Source organism: Gossypium arboreum, chromosome 12 (assembly GCF_025698485.1).
Source record: "Gossypium arboreum isolate Shixiya-1 chromosome 12, ASM2569848v2, whole genome shotgun sequence".
In the NCBI taxonomy this organism is placed as follows: domain Eukaryota; kingdom Viridiplantae; phylum Streptophyta; class Magnoliopsida; order Malvales; family Malvaceae; genus Gossypium; species Gossypium arboreum.
In genome coordinates, this window is record NC_069081.1 from 78,229,193 (window position 1) to 78,245,562 (window position 16,370).

At 33.3% G+C, this 16,370-nt stretch overlaps 1 protein-coding gene across 6 annotated transcripts; it reads left to right on the plus strand.

The window, feature by feature from the left end:
- The first annotated feature begins 382 nt into the window (after nt 1-382).
- Nucleotides 383-12,944, plus strand: LOC108479325 (uncharacterized). Of its 6 annotated transcripts, XM_053022799.1 has the most exons (14): nt 383-954; nt 1,050-1,434; nt 1,537-1,703; nt 2,419-2,508; nt 3,231-3,359; nt 3,449-3,601; nt 3,726-3,803; nt 8,956-9,048; nt 9,135-9,254; nt 10,228-10,305; nt 10,459-10,638; nt 12,030-12,131; nt 12,220-12,485; nt 12,802-12,944. In XM_053022799.1, exons 1-13 carry the CDS (start codon nt 877-879, stop codon nt 12,451-12,453), a joined length of 1,887 nt encoding a protein of 628 aa, XP_052878759.1. In that variant the 5' UTR covers nt 383-876; the 3' UTR covers nt 12,454-12,485; nt 12,802-12,944. The 6 variants fall into 6 exon arrangements, with proteins under 6 accessions (XP_052878759.1, XP_017637349.1, XP_017637352.1 ...); XM_017781860.2 differs by having other exon boundaries at nt 1,050-1,703; XM_017781863.2 differs by having other exon boundaries at nt 12,220-12,944.
- Nucleotides 12,945-16,370: the final 3,426 nt, after the last annotated feature.

Consider the following 16,370-nt stretch of genomic DNA (forward strand, 5'->3'; position numbering starts at 1 on the left):
TTGAGTTCTAAGTTTAATATAATATATTTTAGTTTTGAGATAAATATTTTAGAATATGAGTATTATGTTTTAAATTTAATAATAAAGATGAAAGTTATAGAAATGTGAATATAATATAATAATAAATTATAAAATATATTTTCCTTAATTCATATATATATTATATAATAGATTTTACATAATAAGCATTGTAAAATTTTTATATTATACAACTCTTTAAATATATATATATATAATTTATATAAATTTAAATTGTTTTACTTACTGTTTAAAAATAAAATAAAATATTATTTTAAAATTAAAATATTTATAATTTAAAAATTTAAAATTATTTTAGTTCGAATCTTATATGATAATTTAATTGTTAAGTGTGTTTATCATATTGAGTATGGTCTAAATTTAAGTGGATGTTAATTGTATTTGTTGTTTAGATTTTAGGGATACTATAATTCACTAAAATTATATTTTAGCTTTGATTCAAATCCGAATTCAAAAGAATGGAGCTCCAAAATATTCAAACCCGAAAATGTGAGCTGAAAAAATCCCAAAAAAACAGATGCAACAGCCCGTTTGCCACCCGTAATTACAAACTGTCAGTTGTACGCTGAGTACGCTGATACAGCTTTCAATTCCATCTCCAACGGCGATTCCTATCTAGCGCTCGCCTCGGCTCCCCGGGAAAGCGGTCGTGGTTCCTCGCTGGCTCGCTCAACCCTGTAAAAGACTTAAGCGGAAGACAATTGATTTGAATGCTAAAAGCGTAACCCGAAAGCGACTCCTCCCTTAAGAATCCTCACTTCCTCTGCCAATCATTTTCACAAACACCTTTGCCGCAATATAATTTCAAAATCCCTGAAGTAGTGAATATCCGACAGTATGCTTGGAAGGTCAATTTTGGAATTACCACGTTGCCGAGGGGCTCCTTGGAGAATACCCAGGCAGATTATGCCCCAGGTAAACTCAACTGTTTTCACTTTCAGTATCAATTTTGGAGTTCCTATGTACTATTTTTATAATTGATCCTCTTACGATGCATGGTTAAAATGTAGTGTTCATCACCTTTTATTTATTCAAGAAAGCAATTTTCGACTTCTTCTGGAGAAAATGGTACTCCGAAACCTGAATCGAAGAGTGGGCTTTCAAAATTTGTCCTTGGAACTTCTCTTATTGGTGGTGCTATTTTGGTTGCTTACCAAACTGGATATTTAGAGCAATATGGCGCACGCCCCAAGGTTTCTATTGATTCAACGAAAACTGGTTTTGATGAGAAAGATGAAAAGGATATCCAAGATGTTTCTTCTCGTGATGAAGAAATAAACAAATTGACTCCTCATGTGGACTTGCCTGAGCAAAAAGCTGCAACTAATATCGATCTACCTCCTGAGCCTGAAATTTCAAGTGAAACCCAAGGTGAAAACCAGTCGAATATTGAAGGTAAGTTGAACGAGATAATTGAAGAAAGCACAACATCTGTACCAGAAAAGGCATTACCTGAATATTCTCAGAGCAACTTGCCATCTGCTGATCACAGTGCAGATACCGATGCATCAGCGGAGGGGAATCTTAAAAAGGTTGAGTCTCAAAATGTAACGGCACTGGAGAAGGAAATTCAAGATATTCCATTGGATACCCGATCAAGTGCATCCCTTGGAGAAAAGGAGACAAAAACTGTACCATCTCCTACTACCGCAGTTAAGCTGCAGGTACTCTTTTTTATGCACCCTGTATTAGTACTGATACTGATCGATTGGAGTTATAGATTTTATGAAATTTTGAAGAATGACTTAAGCATCTATATGCGGATTCCATCTTTATGGTGTAATGTCTATGCTAGCCACTATTATAATATTAAAGAGTGATCAGATGCACTTCAATATGAACTAGACAATATAGGTTACTTTGTTATTGTTATTAAAGTTTTGCTAATCTATTTCTATCGCTCCGCAACTCAATTATGGCAGAAATGCACCTTAGCCAATTGTCATTTGTTTGCCAAGAAACACCATTGGCACTTTACGTGTATCTATGCACATTCTTATTTCTTTCAATATAATTTACCTGCCATGGAATCTGGCAATATTTCATAATTTTGTGCATGGGTGCATAAAGAAATGTCCCTGGATGCCAAAGAACCATGGTGCCTTTTCTTGTTTCCTGGGTAGGGCACTGGTTTATATGGAAGTTTCAGTAACAAAGGGAGTGAGGCTTAACTGTTGTAACTTGCTAAGCATTGAATCTCTTTGTATAACTTTGCATTTTTTTCAACCGCAAGTATCAAGTTAAGTGGCAACAATACCACCAGACTGTTTCTAGGCTTACTGTACATTCCAAAAATTTAATACTGGAAAAATATCATCTTTTTCGCATATACTTATACTGCACAGGCTCAATATGACTTGTGGTGTTCCACCATTGCAGGATGAACCAAGTAAAGGTGCAGAAGTGCTTAGTTTAGGCCCTGAAGAAAGTCAAATAAATTCTGTCCCATCTCTGCATCCCACTATAGAAGTATCCTTTGTTCTCCTCATCAGTTTCTCTTCTTAACACCCTACATTTCATGTTGTTTCTGGTTTGTAACTTCTTGGAATAACTTCACGTACCATTGTTATTCTTTGTAGGTTGGTCCATGAAACTTCTTAAAAAGTTTTCATGTTTTCATTGTCTGAATATTAAATACTTTGGAATGTACCTTTTATTTATTATGTTCTTCAGCACATTGTTGGTTTAAGGGGGGATAAAAAGTCTGGTTGGAAGGCTTTCTCCACTTTCTGTGGGAATAAATATGCTTATGATTCAGAGGCTGTCCACTGCTTGTGGATACCTAGCTAATGCTTTAGGATGACAAAGAGTCACCGCATTTCTTTGTTTAGTTCCTTGGCAAGGGAAGGCTTTATACCAAGGTTTGATCCCCAAAAGCGTAGCTTAGGATTGCAACATTTGAGCATTATGTGTGTGTTTAAATGAGGAAAAGACTGTCATTTGAGGTGGCAAAGAACTTGCATTTCCCTTTTTATGTTCTGGGCAAGAAAAAGCTTTATAGGGAGGTTTGATCCCCTAAAAAGTGGGCTTAGGATTGCAACATCCGAGGGATTAAAGTTTCTTTTATGCCTGAGCAGCTCCTGTATTCACTTCAAATATATAGATATTTATATAGGTATATATGTACATATACTTATTCATTATTCTATCAGAGTTGATACAAAACAACATTTGGTTTTACTTTGCTGCAGGATAAACCCAGTAAAGATATAGAAGCTCCGAGTTCTCTTCTTGATGCCTATCACCTTAGGGAAAAGGCAGCTGAAGGCTACTTGGCTTCTCTAAACAGAAAATATGAGCAGCTTTCTAAAGAAAAAGAGGTTATTTACATCTCCTATTTTTTGTTTAATACATATGATAAGAAAGAGTGTCAACTAACACTAGGTTTTCATTATTTTTAACACGCTAGGCTTTTGGTACCGCGATTGAGGAACTTAATGAGGGATATTTATCGAAGGATGGAAAATTAGTTCTTGATTTCCTGCAAGCCATTCATGCTGCTGAAAAGCAGCAAGCTGAGTTGGATGCACGTGCTTTTGCTGAGGAAAAACGAGAATTGAAGGTCTGAAGTTTGAGCACTAGGCTCTGCTACACATCATCTGCCTTCTTAATTTCTGCAGCTTCATTTTGGCCATCGCATACTGTTTGCTAATGTTTTTCTTTTTTTCCACCCACTCTCTCTTCAGGAGAAATATGAAAAGGAATTAAGGGATTCAAGAGCCAGGGAACTAATGCGTACAGAAGAGGCAGCTATGTTGGATAAGGTTACAGCTCTTTTCATATTTTCATTGTTTTTACTATGTTATATTTCATGTGATTGATAGCTAAGCTTTTTGTCATTGCTTTCAGCTCTATGCTTATTGGGTAATTCTAATTTTCTTACATCACATTGACTAATGCATTCATGCTCTGACTTCCTCTTTTCTCTTGCGCTTGCTGTGCAAAACATACAGTAATTTCTTTCATGTTTCATGGTGAAAGAGGGAAAAAATATTAATTTTTTCATCTCTTTTGTGGTACTTGTGTCTTCTGTTTATATAGATATATATTTATATATACTTTGTAAGGGCTTGAAAACATTGATTTTTTTTCTTCATTTTTGAACTATACACACATATAATGAATTATTGTCTGTCAAATGAAATCAGCCAGAAGAGGACTTATTTTTCTTGCTGTCCACTTTACGAGACACATATTTGATAACCTGCCTTCTTCTTACCCATGTGTATTGTTGGAATTCCTTAAATTAAGCAGATTTTCTACCTTAGTTCTAGGAATTTCCTTGTACTATTAGCCATAATCAAATTACTAATTTTTAGGGATAGGCTAATTTCTAGAGATTATTTCCTTTTTATTTTTCCTGCTATTCTTTAAAAGGCTATAGTCAGATTAGAAAAAATAAGAATAATTCTTCTTCCTAAACTTGTTCATGGTATCAAAAGCATCAGGAATTCAGTTGATCCTACTCTTTCTTCTCTTTTCTTGTTCTGTTTTCTCTGTTAGAAACCCTACTCCCATGGGTGACACCGAAAATTCCTCTGAGACTCTTCATAAACTTCGGCTAGCCAAAACTCAATTTGAGGCTCTTCATAAACTACTCAGGACTCCTACAGCTAGTGGGTCACTAGCTATTCAAGGTACTGCTTTAAATACTACACACGAACCTATCACAACTTCCTGGATACTAGACTCGGGTGCATCCGACCACATGACAGGTAATCTAAGTTTGTTTCACACCTATTTACCTTGTCATGATCACTCTCGGATTCACATAGCTGATGGATCTTACTCGCTGGTGGCTGGAATTGGGACAGTTAGACTTACTGAAAATTTTTCCCTTGATAAAGTTTTACATGTTCCAAATCTTTCCTATAATTTACTCTCAATTAGCAAGCTGACCAAGGATCAAAAAGTACTTGTTGAATTTTCTGCTTTAGGTTGTGTGGTTCAGGAACAGGAATCGGGGAAGATGATTGGCACTGCTAAAGTTGATGATGGCTTATATGTTTGGAACAAAAACAGTTCACAAGAAGGGATGGCCTTATCTACATCAAAAGAAGATTCTATCATGCTATGGCACCATAGACTAGGACACCCAAATTTCATGTACTTGAAGAAATTGTTTCCTCTACTATTTCTAAATAAGAAAATAAGTTCATTGAACTGTGAAGTTTGCCAACTGTCTAAACACACTTGTGTCCCTTATCCTTTGAAACCTTATGTTCAATCTCAACCTTTCTCTTTAATCCACAGTGATCTATGGGGAGCCAGTCGAGTAAAAAACATCACAGGGGCTAGGTGGTTCATAACTTTCATTGATGACCACACTAGAGTTTGTTGGATCTATCTCCTTAAAGAAAAATCCGAAGTCTCTAGAGTCTTCAAAATTTTCATTCAATGATTGAACCCAGTTCAATTCAAATATTCACACCCTTAGAACCGATAATGGGAGAGAGTACTTTAATTCTATCCTAAGTCCTTATCTTTCGAGCAAGGAATCATACATCAAAGTTCTTGTCCGACACCCTCAACAAAGCGGGGTTTCGAGAGGAAAAATAGACACCTTGTAGCCGTGGCTCGTGCTCTTATGTTTACTATGGGTGTACCAAAGTATTTATGGGGAGAAGCTGTCCTCACTGCTTGTTATCTTATAAACCGACTCCCATCTAAGGTATTAAACTTTCAAACACCTTTACATACTCTTCAAAAAATTTTCCCTTGTTTCGTGTTCCTAATCTCCCAACCAAAACATTTGGTTGCAAAGCATTTGTCCGCAACCATCAACCTAACCGATCTAAACTTGATCCTAGAGCCCACACTTGTGTCTTTATTGGTTACTCACCTACACAAAAAGGGTACAAGTGCTACTCTCAAACCTTACACCGGATGTTTGTGTCCCTTGATGTTACTTTCTTGAAAACGAGCCATATTTTCAGCCTCTCATCTTCAGGGGGAGATACTTAGTGAAGATGAGACCTTGAGCAATCTTCTCATTATACCTCAAGACTCTATCAGCCCTACCACCACTACAAAACCTGCTGAAAATCCTACAGCCACTGTTTTTCCTGTTTTGGAACCTGTTTTTCCTGTTTTGGAACCTGTTTTTCCTATCTCCACTGTTCAGCAACAAGAAACAAGGGTGATTAACCATACTAATGAAGAAAAACAGCCCACTCATTCTGAAAAACAACAAGAAAAAACTCAGGGGCTTCGTGTATACTCTCGGAGACATCAGCTGCCTGAAACAGAAACAGCAGTGCCAATGCCATCTTTACCCGAGGACTGTCTTGAGGAAGAAGTTTCACCTCCTTCATCTTCCATCTATCTTCCAATTGCAGTAAGAAAGGGCACTAGGAGCTGCACTCAACATCCCATTTCTCGGTTTGTATCCTATGGAAACTTGTCTAAATCCTACAATGCCTTTGTTTCTAATGTTGACTCTATAGAAACTCCAAAAAACATAGAAGAGGCTCTTAAGTCAACCAAATGGAGGCAAGCTGTGTTGGAAGAAATAAAGGCTCTTGAAGACAATGGAACTTGGGAAATATTTAAACTACCTACTGGGAAGAAGACCGTGGGTTGTAAGTGGATTTTCACCACAAAATTTAAACCAGATGGGAGCATTGATCGATACAAGGCTAGACTTGTGGCCAGGGGTTTCACTCAAACATATGGGTTGGACTATGAGGAAACATTTGCACCGGTGGCCAAATTGAATACTATTCGAGTGCATCTCTCAATTGCTATCAACTTAGAATGGCCTTTGATCCAATTGGATGTAAAGAATGCTTTTCTCAATGGAGAATTAAACGAAGAAGTCTACATGGATTTTTCGCCTGGATTCGAAGGAAGCAAGGGCCAAGTATGCAAGTTGAAGAAGTCCTTGTATGGACTAAAGCAATCCCCTAGGGCTTGGTTTAATCGTTTTGCCAAAGCCATGACTAGTAGACATTATACTCAAGGTCAAGCTGATCACACCTTATTCTACAAACACTCGGATAATGGGAAGTGTTGTATTCTCATTGTCTATGTAGATGACATAATATTGACAGGGGATGATTCTATTGAAATTGAAAGACTAAAAGAGTTCTTAAGTCTTGAGTTTCAACTTAAAGATTTGGGGAATCTTCGATATTTTCTAGGAATGGAGATAGCAAGGTCAAAGGCAAGTATTTCAATCTCTCAAAGAAAGTATGTTCTTGATCTACTTTCTGAAGTCAGACTGTTGGGTTGCAAACCAGCCGAGACTCCTATGGAACCAAACCTTAAATTAGGAACTGATAAGGATGGAGAAGAGGTAGACAGGGGGAGATATCAACGGTTAGGGGGAAAACTTATCTATCTTTCTCACACTCGTCCGGACATAGCTTTTGGAGTAAGTGTTATAAGTCAATTTATGCATGCTCCTAGGGAGAAACATTAGGAAGCTGCCTACAGGATATTGAGATACTTAAAAGGGACTCTTGGTAAGGGGTTGCATTTCAAGAAAGATGTAAATCGAAGCATAGAAGTCTACACTGATGCAGACTGGGCAGGGGCAGTTAATGACAGGCGCTCCTGGCGGTTACTGCAGCTATGTTTGGGGTAATCTCGTGACATGGAGGAGTAAAAAGCAATCTGTTGTGGCACGCAGCAGTGCTGAATCTGAATATCGAGCTTTGTCCCACGGTATATGTGAAGGAATGTGGTTACAACGGCTAATGGGAGAACTAAAATTATCCTATACAAAACCTATAACATTATACTGTGACAACCAGGCAGCAGTTAGCATAGCTCATAACCCTGTACACCATGACCGCACCAAGCATGTGGAAATTGATCGCCACTTTATTACGGAGAAAATTAACAAAGGGGAAGTTTGTGTTTCATATCTACCTACAAGACAACAAGTAGCAGACGTGTTAACCAAAAGCTTGAGCAGAAAAATATTCGAAGAAATTATGGGCAAGCTGGGTTTGATTAACATCTACACTCCAGCTTGAGGGGGAGTGTTGGAATTCCTTAAATTAAGCAGATTTTCTACCTTAGTTCTAGGAATTTCCTTGTACTATTAGCCATAATCAAATTACTAATTTTTAGGGATAGGCTAATTTCTAGAGATTATTTCCTTTTTATTTTTCCTGCTATTCTTTAAAAGGCTATAGTCTGATTAGAAAAAATAAGAATAATTCTTCTTCCTAAACTTGTTCATGTATCTTTTTCTTTAACCTTTCAACAAAGCCACAATGACTCCCATCTGCACTTTATGCTTAATTGTCCCGGTGAATCCACTTTCTTTTTGTATCCCTAGAACCTGTATGTCAGGACTGAACATGAGGCAGAATGGGTGAGTTGGGACTCTAACACAAACAATTTGATTAAAAGTTGATGGTTCTGTAGTGCTTTATCGCCCATCACATGACAGAAATGGATATGATAGGTAGTGATTGATAGTTGAAGCTCTACCATTTCACCACTGTAAAGAAAATTTTATCCCGTGATATAGAGTTTCATGCAATTTTATCAACCTTATATATTTTGGTTTTCCTGTTTTGTGTGTGACAATGACAAAACGCAATCGTTATTTTATTAGTTTGGAACAACTTGATCTGTTTGTAAGGAATAACAGAAGCCGAAAACTTTGAATTATAGGAAGACCAGTCCCAATCAGTTTCTCTAATTTTTATGCTAGTTAACGAAATTACATTAGTATGTTTATCAATAAACTTAATCTATTCTATGATTTTGCAATATGGATTTTGATGAGCATGCTTATTTTTCTGTATTTACCTTGGAAAGTCAATTTCGCTTCGAGATAGAGTATACTCTGGCATCCATATGCCCTTCCGAAGGGTTAAAAGATTAAGTAAAAGAAAAGAGGTAATTATATTATTTTGTGAATTCAAGCTTCTATGAATTCGATTTTACCACTTTCAGGAATTGAAGAGAGAAAGAACAAAAGCAGCAGCTGCTATAAAATCCCTACAAGAGAGAATGGAAGAGAAACTAAGGATGGAACTTGAAGAAAAGGTACGTAGTTTTATGCTAACAAAGAAGTTCTATAGCATTTTTTCATAACTAATGAACTCAAGCTGTTAAATCTTTGGTTATTGCAGGAAAGAGAAGCTGAAATGAATTTGAAAAATGCACAGGAGCAAGGAAAAGCAGAATTGGTATCTGCAATTGCAAATGAGAAAGCAGCACAGATTGAAAAAATGGCAGAAGCAAATTTTCATGTAAGCTATTTCCTGGTGGAATTCTTTTATTGAAAATCTGAACAAAATTAAGTTTTCTAGTTTTTAGGAAGAAAACATGAATTGGAAAGTTCCTTTCAGTGTTATTTGATAGAATATGGAATAAATAAATTTAAAACTTATGATGCAAGATTTTTCTTATATGATATGTTGGAATATAGAATGTCATGGCTCTACTTTGAGGGATATAGCTTTCAGGGGAAAAGACAAGCTAAATGTCATGGCATGCATCAATGTTTTAGCTTTCAGTTTAACGCAGTATCAACTTTCATGCTTTCTGTTTTCTGCATGATGATGCTCCATTTGTTTGATAGACATTGTGCATCAGTATATATTATATTTATGTGTGAAAAATGAAACTGTTTTTTTGTTGAAGATCAAACTCATTAAGTGATCAATGATCACAAGCAAATTAGTGAACCTCTTGTGCAACTTCTTGCTAAAATCAAAGGTTTTGCCATTAAATTTTTCTGAATATTATCATTTGCTGGAATGTATTGATTTACAATCTAAACAGTTAATATATTTCCATCGTCACAGAAACCTGAACAAAGTTTAACTAGTACCACCTATTTTGCAGAAGGAAATGAAAGCAAGAATAGTTTCTGATATATGCTTCAAATATTAAAGTACCGTATTTTATATATATATTAAAGTACTAAATCAAACATGAAAATTATTTCAGGATCAATGTGCATGTCTAAAGTTAAAAAAGAGTAGCCTTCTGAATTGGAAGCTTCTAGTTCATCAGTTACAAACATTAGTTTTAAAAGTGTTTCTCATTTTTTATTTTATTGTATACTGTTCAGATGAATCTGATTTTGAGAAATACACATGTTGTTAACTTCATGCTCGAGTATTATTTCATAGTCTAAAATATTGGTTTATTATTAGCCATTCAACACCATGGATGTGATTAGAGGATCTAAACATGGCCTGAACTATTCTGTTGTAGATAAATGCCTTATGTATGGCATTTTATGCACAATCTGAAGAGGCGCACAAGATTCATTCTATTCACAAACTTGCTTTGGTACCTTCTCCACCTTAATTCGTTGTTCTTAGACTCTTTTTTTTTTTTCTTTGGAATCTGAGTTATGTTGTATAATGATTGATAGATCTAGTAATAATTCGTCTGAACTTGTAAATCATTGTCACATAACTTGAATGTTCTTGGGTCCTACAGGGAGCTCTTGCTCTAGAAGATGCACTTTCCAAAGGATTACCAATCCAGAAAGAAATAGATACTCTATACACCTATCTTGAAGGCTTTGAGAAGGATTCAGTATTAGGTTTGGTCCTTTCATCCCTTCCAGAAGAAACTCGGTACTGTGGAACAGACACTCTACTAGAGTTGAATCAAAAGGCAAGTTGTTTTGTACTCTTAAGAATTATATGCTACTTATTTCTGAATCATTTCAAATGATATGATCTTTTGGTTACATGGTTGATAGTTTGCCCTTCATAGAATTCAATGCAAGAATTGTATGCTTTACATAGAATCTTAGTTTGTCATGATATGTTTCAAAGAATGGAACAATTTTAAATGCTTTATAGTGACCGGCTAAGAGTATATAGAATCTTAGTTTTTTCCAAAGCCTAAAAGCCGGGAGGATGGCATCATTCACTTGATCCCTTTTAGCTATTTATAAATTTGTGCACTCTTTTCTTCCTCTTATAGCGGCAGCCACAAAGCCCTTGTCTGCGCTGAAAATGGACTGCTTTTATGATTGTTTCATTGTCAATAGCATTTTTCTTTGGCTATGCTAAATAAATTGAACTAAACATGCTCTCACCCTCCTCTTTGTTGTTATCGAATATGCTTCCTCTTTGATTAGGATTGGCTTTGCATTCATTTTTCGATGAGAAACAAAGAATATGTAGGTTCTTTAGCAGTCAAATTTCCCAAAGTCTGGCTTTTTCAATAATAAATTTCTTCAATATTGAAGGGCGCTTAAGCACTTAGATTCTGGATTGTCAAGGTGAGAGGTTTCTAGCTGAAGCCCCTTCATTGGGAATCTTAACGCTGTAACTGCATTAACAATCCTTGGTTTGCTGAAGTTGGTAAGCTCGGTGCTGTGAAGGGAAGCTGCTAGGAACTGGATTACTTATCCAGTGGATAAAATATTAAACCAGAAAAAGGGAGACCAACAATGCTATATGCATCATTTAAAATCAACCCAAAGGAGGTTTGCTTCTCTGTTTCAGAGTTAAGGGTCCATTTGTATTCTAACCCTTATCAACCTGATACTAAAATCCATTAAGGATTTTATGATGGATAGGAATGGAGACTAATTGTCTAAAGATGGACTATCGAGTGGTTTGGTTCAATGGGTCAAACTTGATGAGGATAAGATTGTTAAGAGAAAGAAATGCTTTTTTTTTTTTTGTTTCTTCTTTTACATGCTTGGTCTAATTTTGTGCAAGGAAAGAAAGTATTACTCCTTTTATGTACCACTGCCCACTGGTGCATCTAACAGGCATTCGCAAGTCAGTTACTGGCAGAAATTCCTAAATTGTATTCTGTTTAGCACCTTAGCTATTCCTATGGATATAGGGCCAAATTACAAGCTACGTCTAAGCAGTTTTATGAGTTCATTTCAAAGGTGGACTGGAATACTGCTAGAGCTGCTGAGATTTAGCAATAGATTGATGGTTAATAGTTGTTTTGATCCTTAAGCAATTCTAACAGACGCTGATTCATGACATTCAAAGGAAATTCCGTAGATTACTGTTTGACATATGTTCTTCTTGCAGTTTAATGCCTTGAAAGGAAACCTAAGGCATTTCAGCCTGATTCCACCAGGTGGTGGTGGTATCCTGACGCATTCTTTGGCACATATTGCATCCTGGTTAAAGGTGACAAAAAAATGGGATTTACTTTTCACATAATAATAGATCCAAGTCCCTGAAAGAATCTCATTCTTGCCTTTTGACTATCTAATAGGTAAAAGAAGTTGACGAATCTAGTGAAGGGATCGAGTCTATAATCAGTAGAGTTGAAATTTACTTGGCTGAAGGAAAGCTTGTTGAAGCAGCTTCCACTCTTGAACAAGGTGTCAAAGGTAGCCAAGCGGAGGAGATTATTGGTGATTGGGTGAAACGAGTGAGGAATAGGGCCATCACGGAGCAAGCATTAACAGTGCTTCAATCTTATGCAACTTGCATCAGTCTTACCTAATCTCCGAGTCCTGAATATTTGGTTCCCCTCAGGTATGGAACTTTAAAACCTCATTGAATTAGGGGTTAAAGGTAAAGAAATTTTCTGGCTTTCCTAGTCAACATAACAGCAACCATATTGGTCTTTTTGCTTTTGGGAAACCTATATCACGATTTTTTTTTTCTTTAAACTGTGTAGATCGTCCCCACGATCCTCCAAATAAAATTTTGGTTTCCATATTTTTTAGAAGCCTTCATGTTGCAAGTAAACTTAGGATTGTTGTAAACAACAGGCGTTATATAGAGCCAATTTCTTGTTCTCTTATGAAGATTGTAATAACGATGCATCATTTTCTTGAACATATGTTAGGTGAGTTCAGTTTAGTTGATTCATGCAGCTACACTAGGAGCTATCCTAGGGATGTGTTGTCTTGGGCAAGGAGGTTTTTCAAATTCGGACCAACTTAGCTCGAATTATTGTTTAATAATAACTATTTTTATTTTAATCTAAAATATGAATTTCAGAGTTATTAGTTGGATATATACATATACTGATGAGAGAGGGTATTGTAAGCAAACAGATTAGCTAAACAAGACACATGGCATGTTGGTTGCGGCGTTGTATGGTTCAGTGTTTTTAAATGAATAGGTTGGTGTTGTTTTGTTCCTTCTCTTGCCTTCCGGCGTGCTTTTCATTTTTCAACCCAATAAAAGACCCATGTGCTTAAAGATTTTAAAACCTGGTCTACTTTATATATATATTGTCTCCACCACTGTTATTAATTTTGATTTAAGGTGAAATTGTTGAACATGTCCTAATTTTAATTTTAATTTTAATAACTACAATATTTTTCGTTGAAACAAAATTTTAAGTTTAATTTATAGATGGATAACCTTTTCTTTTCTAGAATTTGACACCTCTCTCCGTAAATTGCTTCTTTCTCTTTCTCTTAATTTCTGTCAAAATAAATATTGCTTTTAAAAAGTAAGATTTTTTTTTTAAAATGTGTAAATGCCAAAAATCTCGTAAAATAATTAAAAAATTGACTAAATCTTTCATTAAAAACAACACCTAATTGAACCTTGAACCTTTAAAATTATGAAATACAATAACTTCAAAATAAAAATTATGAAACACTTAATTAAGTCATTGAAATATAGTTTATCATCGAAGCTTTTGATGGACTATTAAGTATTGACGTGGTTGATTTGATAATTGATATGAAAGATAATTGATATGAAAAAATGGTAATATGGTAGTAAGTTAGAAACTAAAAGAGTATTGAAGTTATAAAAATCTAAAAAATATTAAAGAGTTACTAAAAGTTATTTAAATCTTATAGAACTTCTAGAAAATCATAAAAATATAGAAAATTATTTTAAAAATTAGTTATAAAATTATAGAAAAATTATAAAAATTCTAAAAAAAATAATACTACTTTTGTTTTCCTTATACTATGCTTAGGTCACAAATATATTTTCTTGACGGTTTGCTAAACGAATGAAAAAATAATTAAAAAATTTAGAAAAAATATTTTTTATTCAAGGTTTTAATTAATTTCTTTAACTGAGTAATGGTGTACTTCAAAATAAAAAAATTATATTTAGTGGGAATAAACAAACATGGCATCACATTGAAGTCCCCAGCCAATGATTGAAAATTGATATATGAAAATGATGGGATTAGTGTCTTAATCAAATGTCGCAGCATGGGCCTTTTGCGTGGGTTTCATTTATGAGTTTTGAGTCTCAATCATAAATCAACTTCCATGAAAGACTCTATACCAATAAACAACATTAGGGAGATCATAATATATATTTTGTACCACATCAATGATTTATTGATAATTTCGACATTTGTAACATGCTATTTTTAGCTTAAAGAATCTTAATTTACGTGATTTTGAGTTAAAATCATTTTTAATTTTAAAATTTGAGTCATTAGCTTAATTATTTAAGCTTTCAATTTAGCTTTTAAATTATATAATGTTAAGTTGATATAATTTGGATTTAATTTGTCTCATATTTTAATCATTTTATAATAAAATCATTTTGGTTTTCAATCATTTCAAATTTAAACTATTTTAAATTAAAATTATTTTAAACTTACATGATTTTCAAGTTTGAATTATTAATTTTATGATTTAATTAAATTTGATCGGATTCAATTTTTAAGTTAATTAATTCATATTTCCAAATTCAAGATAAAATTGATAGTTTAATTGTATCATATTTTAAGTTCTCATTTAACATTATTGTTTACGCAACCAAAAAATTAAGATGGCTACTGATTTTTTTTAATTTTAAAATTTTAGATTAATAAATTTAATAAATAATTTTCTCTATGTTGATAATCATATTTAAATTTTATTATTTAAAAATAAAGTGATAAAAATTAAATTACAAATTTATAAAGAATACATATACTTGTATTATATGTTAATCTGAGAACATTTTTATTTTTAGGATTAAATATAAAATTGGTACTAAAATTGTCCACTTCTCCCAAATTGATACTTATAATTTTTATGTTTTAGATTGGTACCAATTTTTTCTATCCATGAAATCAGATTGACATCAACAAAAACATGTTTGCTTAGGATTGTAGAGTCAACAACATAAAGTGAATGGGAAAAAAGTTCAATGACCAAACCGGAAGAAGTGGATAAATTTTAATTTTATATTTAACCCTATTTTTAATGTTTTAACAAAATATGTAAAATTTTTAAACTTTTATTTAAACATTTGAATTAACCCTCATTTAATTTTAATATAAAATTTTTATAAAAATATTTTACATAAAAATTTGACAATAATCTCGGAAGCTTTAAAAATTCTTACAATGGCAATGGAAACTTGGTCCGTGAAATAAGTTTAGAGACAAAAGGAAATGCATTATTAGAAGGAACTAATTAATGATTAAATTAAAAGAATTGTACTTATTAGGTGTATCTTACTGTCTAGTAGAAGCCTAATTTTGCCTTGACACAATCACAATATCTATTATTGTTACGACAAAAAAAAAAAAAAAAAAGAATATCCAGTCAATTAAGAGAGAGAACCGTTACCCAGGGTTTCCTTTTTGGCTTGCCTAATTTTAAACCTCTTTTCTATTTGTTTTTTTTGCTTAATCAATATTTATATTTTTTTTATTAATTTGATTAAGTTAAATTTCACCAAGAAGAGTTAAATATTTATTTTTCAAACAGAAATATTCACTAAAATATTAAAATTTTAATAATATTACTGAAGCAACTCACCAAACAATCTGTGTGTATTTAAATGCTAACATAAAGTTATTTATTTTATATGCCATATCAATAAATAATTTAAAATTTATAAAATATTAAAACAACAAAAATTCAGAATTCAAATAAAAAATAAGTATACGTGGATTGTCATGCCGATTGTAATGTTTACAAAACTAACATTTTACTTCTCAAATAAACCAACATTTTAATAAATATTTACGTAAAAAAGTAATTCGCTCTTTTGAATGGTTAATGATCAAATTCAACTATTTTTAAAAGATTAAAAGTAAAATTTAACTAAATAACTTAATTAACAAAAATTAAATTTACCATTATATATTTTTAATTACTTTCTTCTTCATTTTCATATTTATTGGTTAATGGATCATGGTACACAATATTGTAAGATTGGAATGGAACAGTTAAAAAATAGTTAAAAATTATAAAATTTAAATTTAAATTATTTTTCATCGAATGAACCTAAAATTTTCAATTTAACCAAATAATTTTAATGACCGAAACTCAATTTAATTTACACGCAATTTATCATTTACATTACACATACTAAATGTTAGAGGGTAAATTATACAAATGGTCATTTAATAATATTTTCATCCAATTTTAAAAATTTTAATTTTGACACTAATGTATGAATTCATTCTGTTTTGATCACCCGCTATTAAATTGG

Coding starts and splice junctions, on each gene's coding strand:
- LOC108479325 (XM_017781859.2), top strand. CDS start 877: ATGCTTGGAAGGTCAATTTTGGAATTACCACGTTGCCGAGGGGCTCCT. Junction 3,360..3,448: donor AGCTTTCTAAAGAAAAAGAG/GTTATTTACATC, acceptor TTAACACGCTAG/GCTTTTGGTACCGCGATTGA. Junction 10,306..10,458: donor CTATTCACAAACTTGCTTTG/GTACCTTCTCCA, acceptor TGGGTCCTACAG/GGAGCTCTTGCTCTAGAAGA.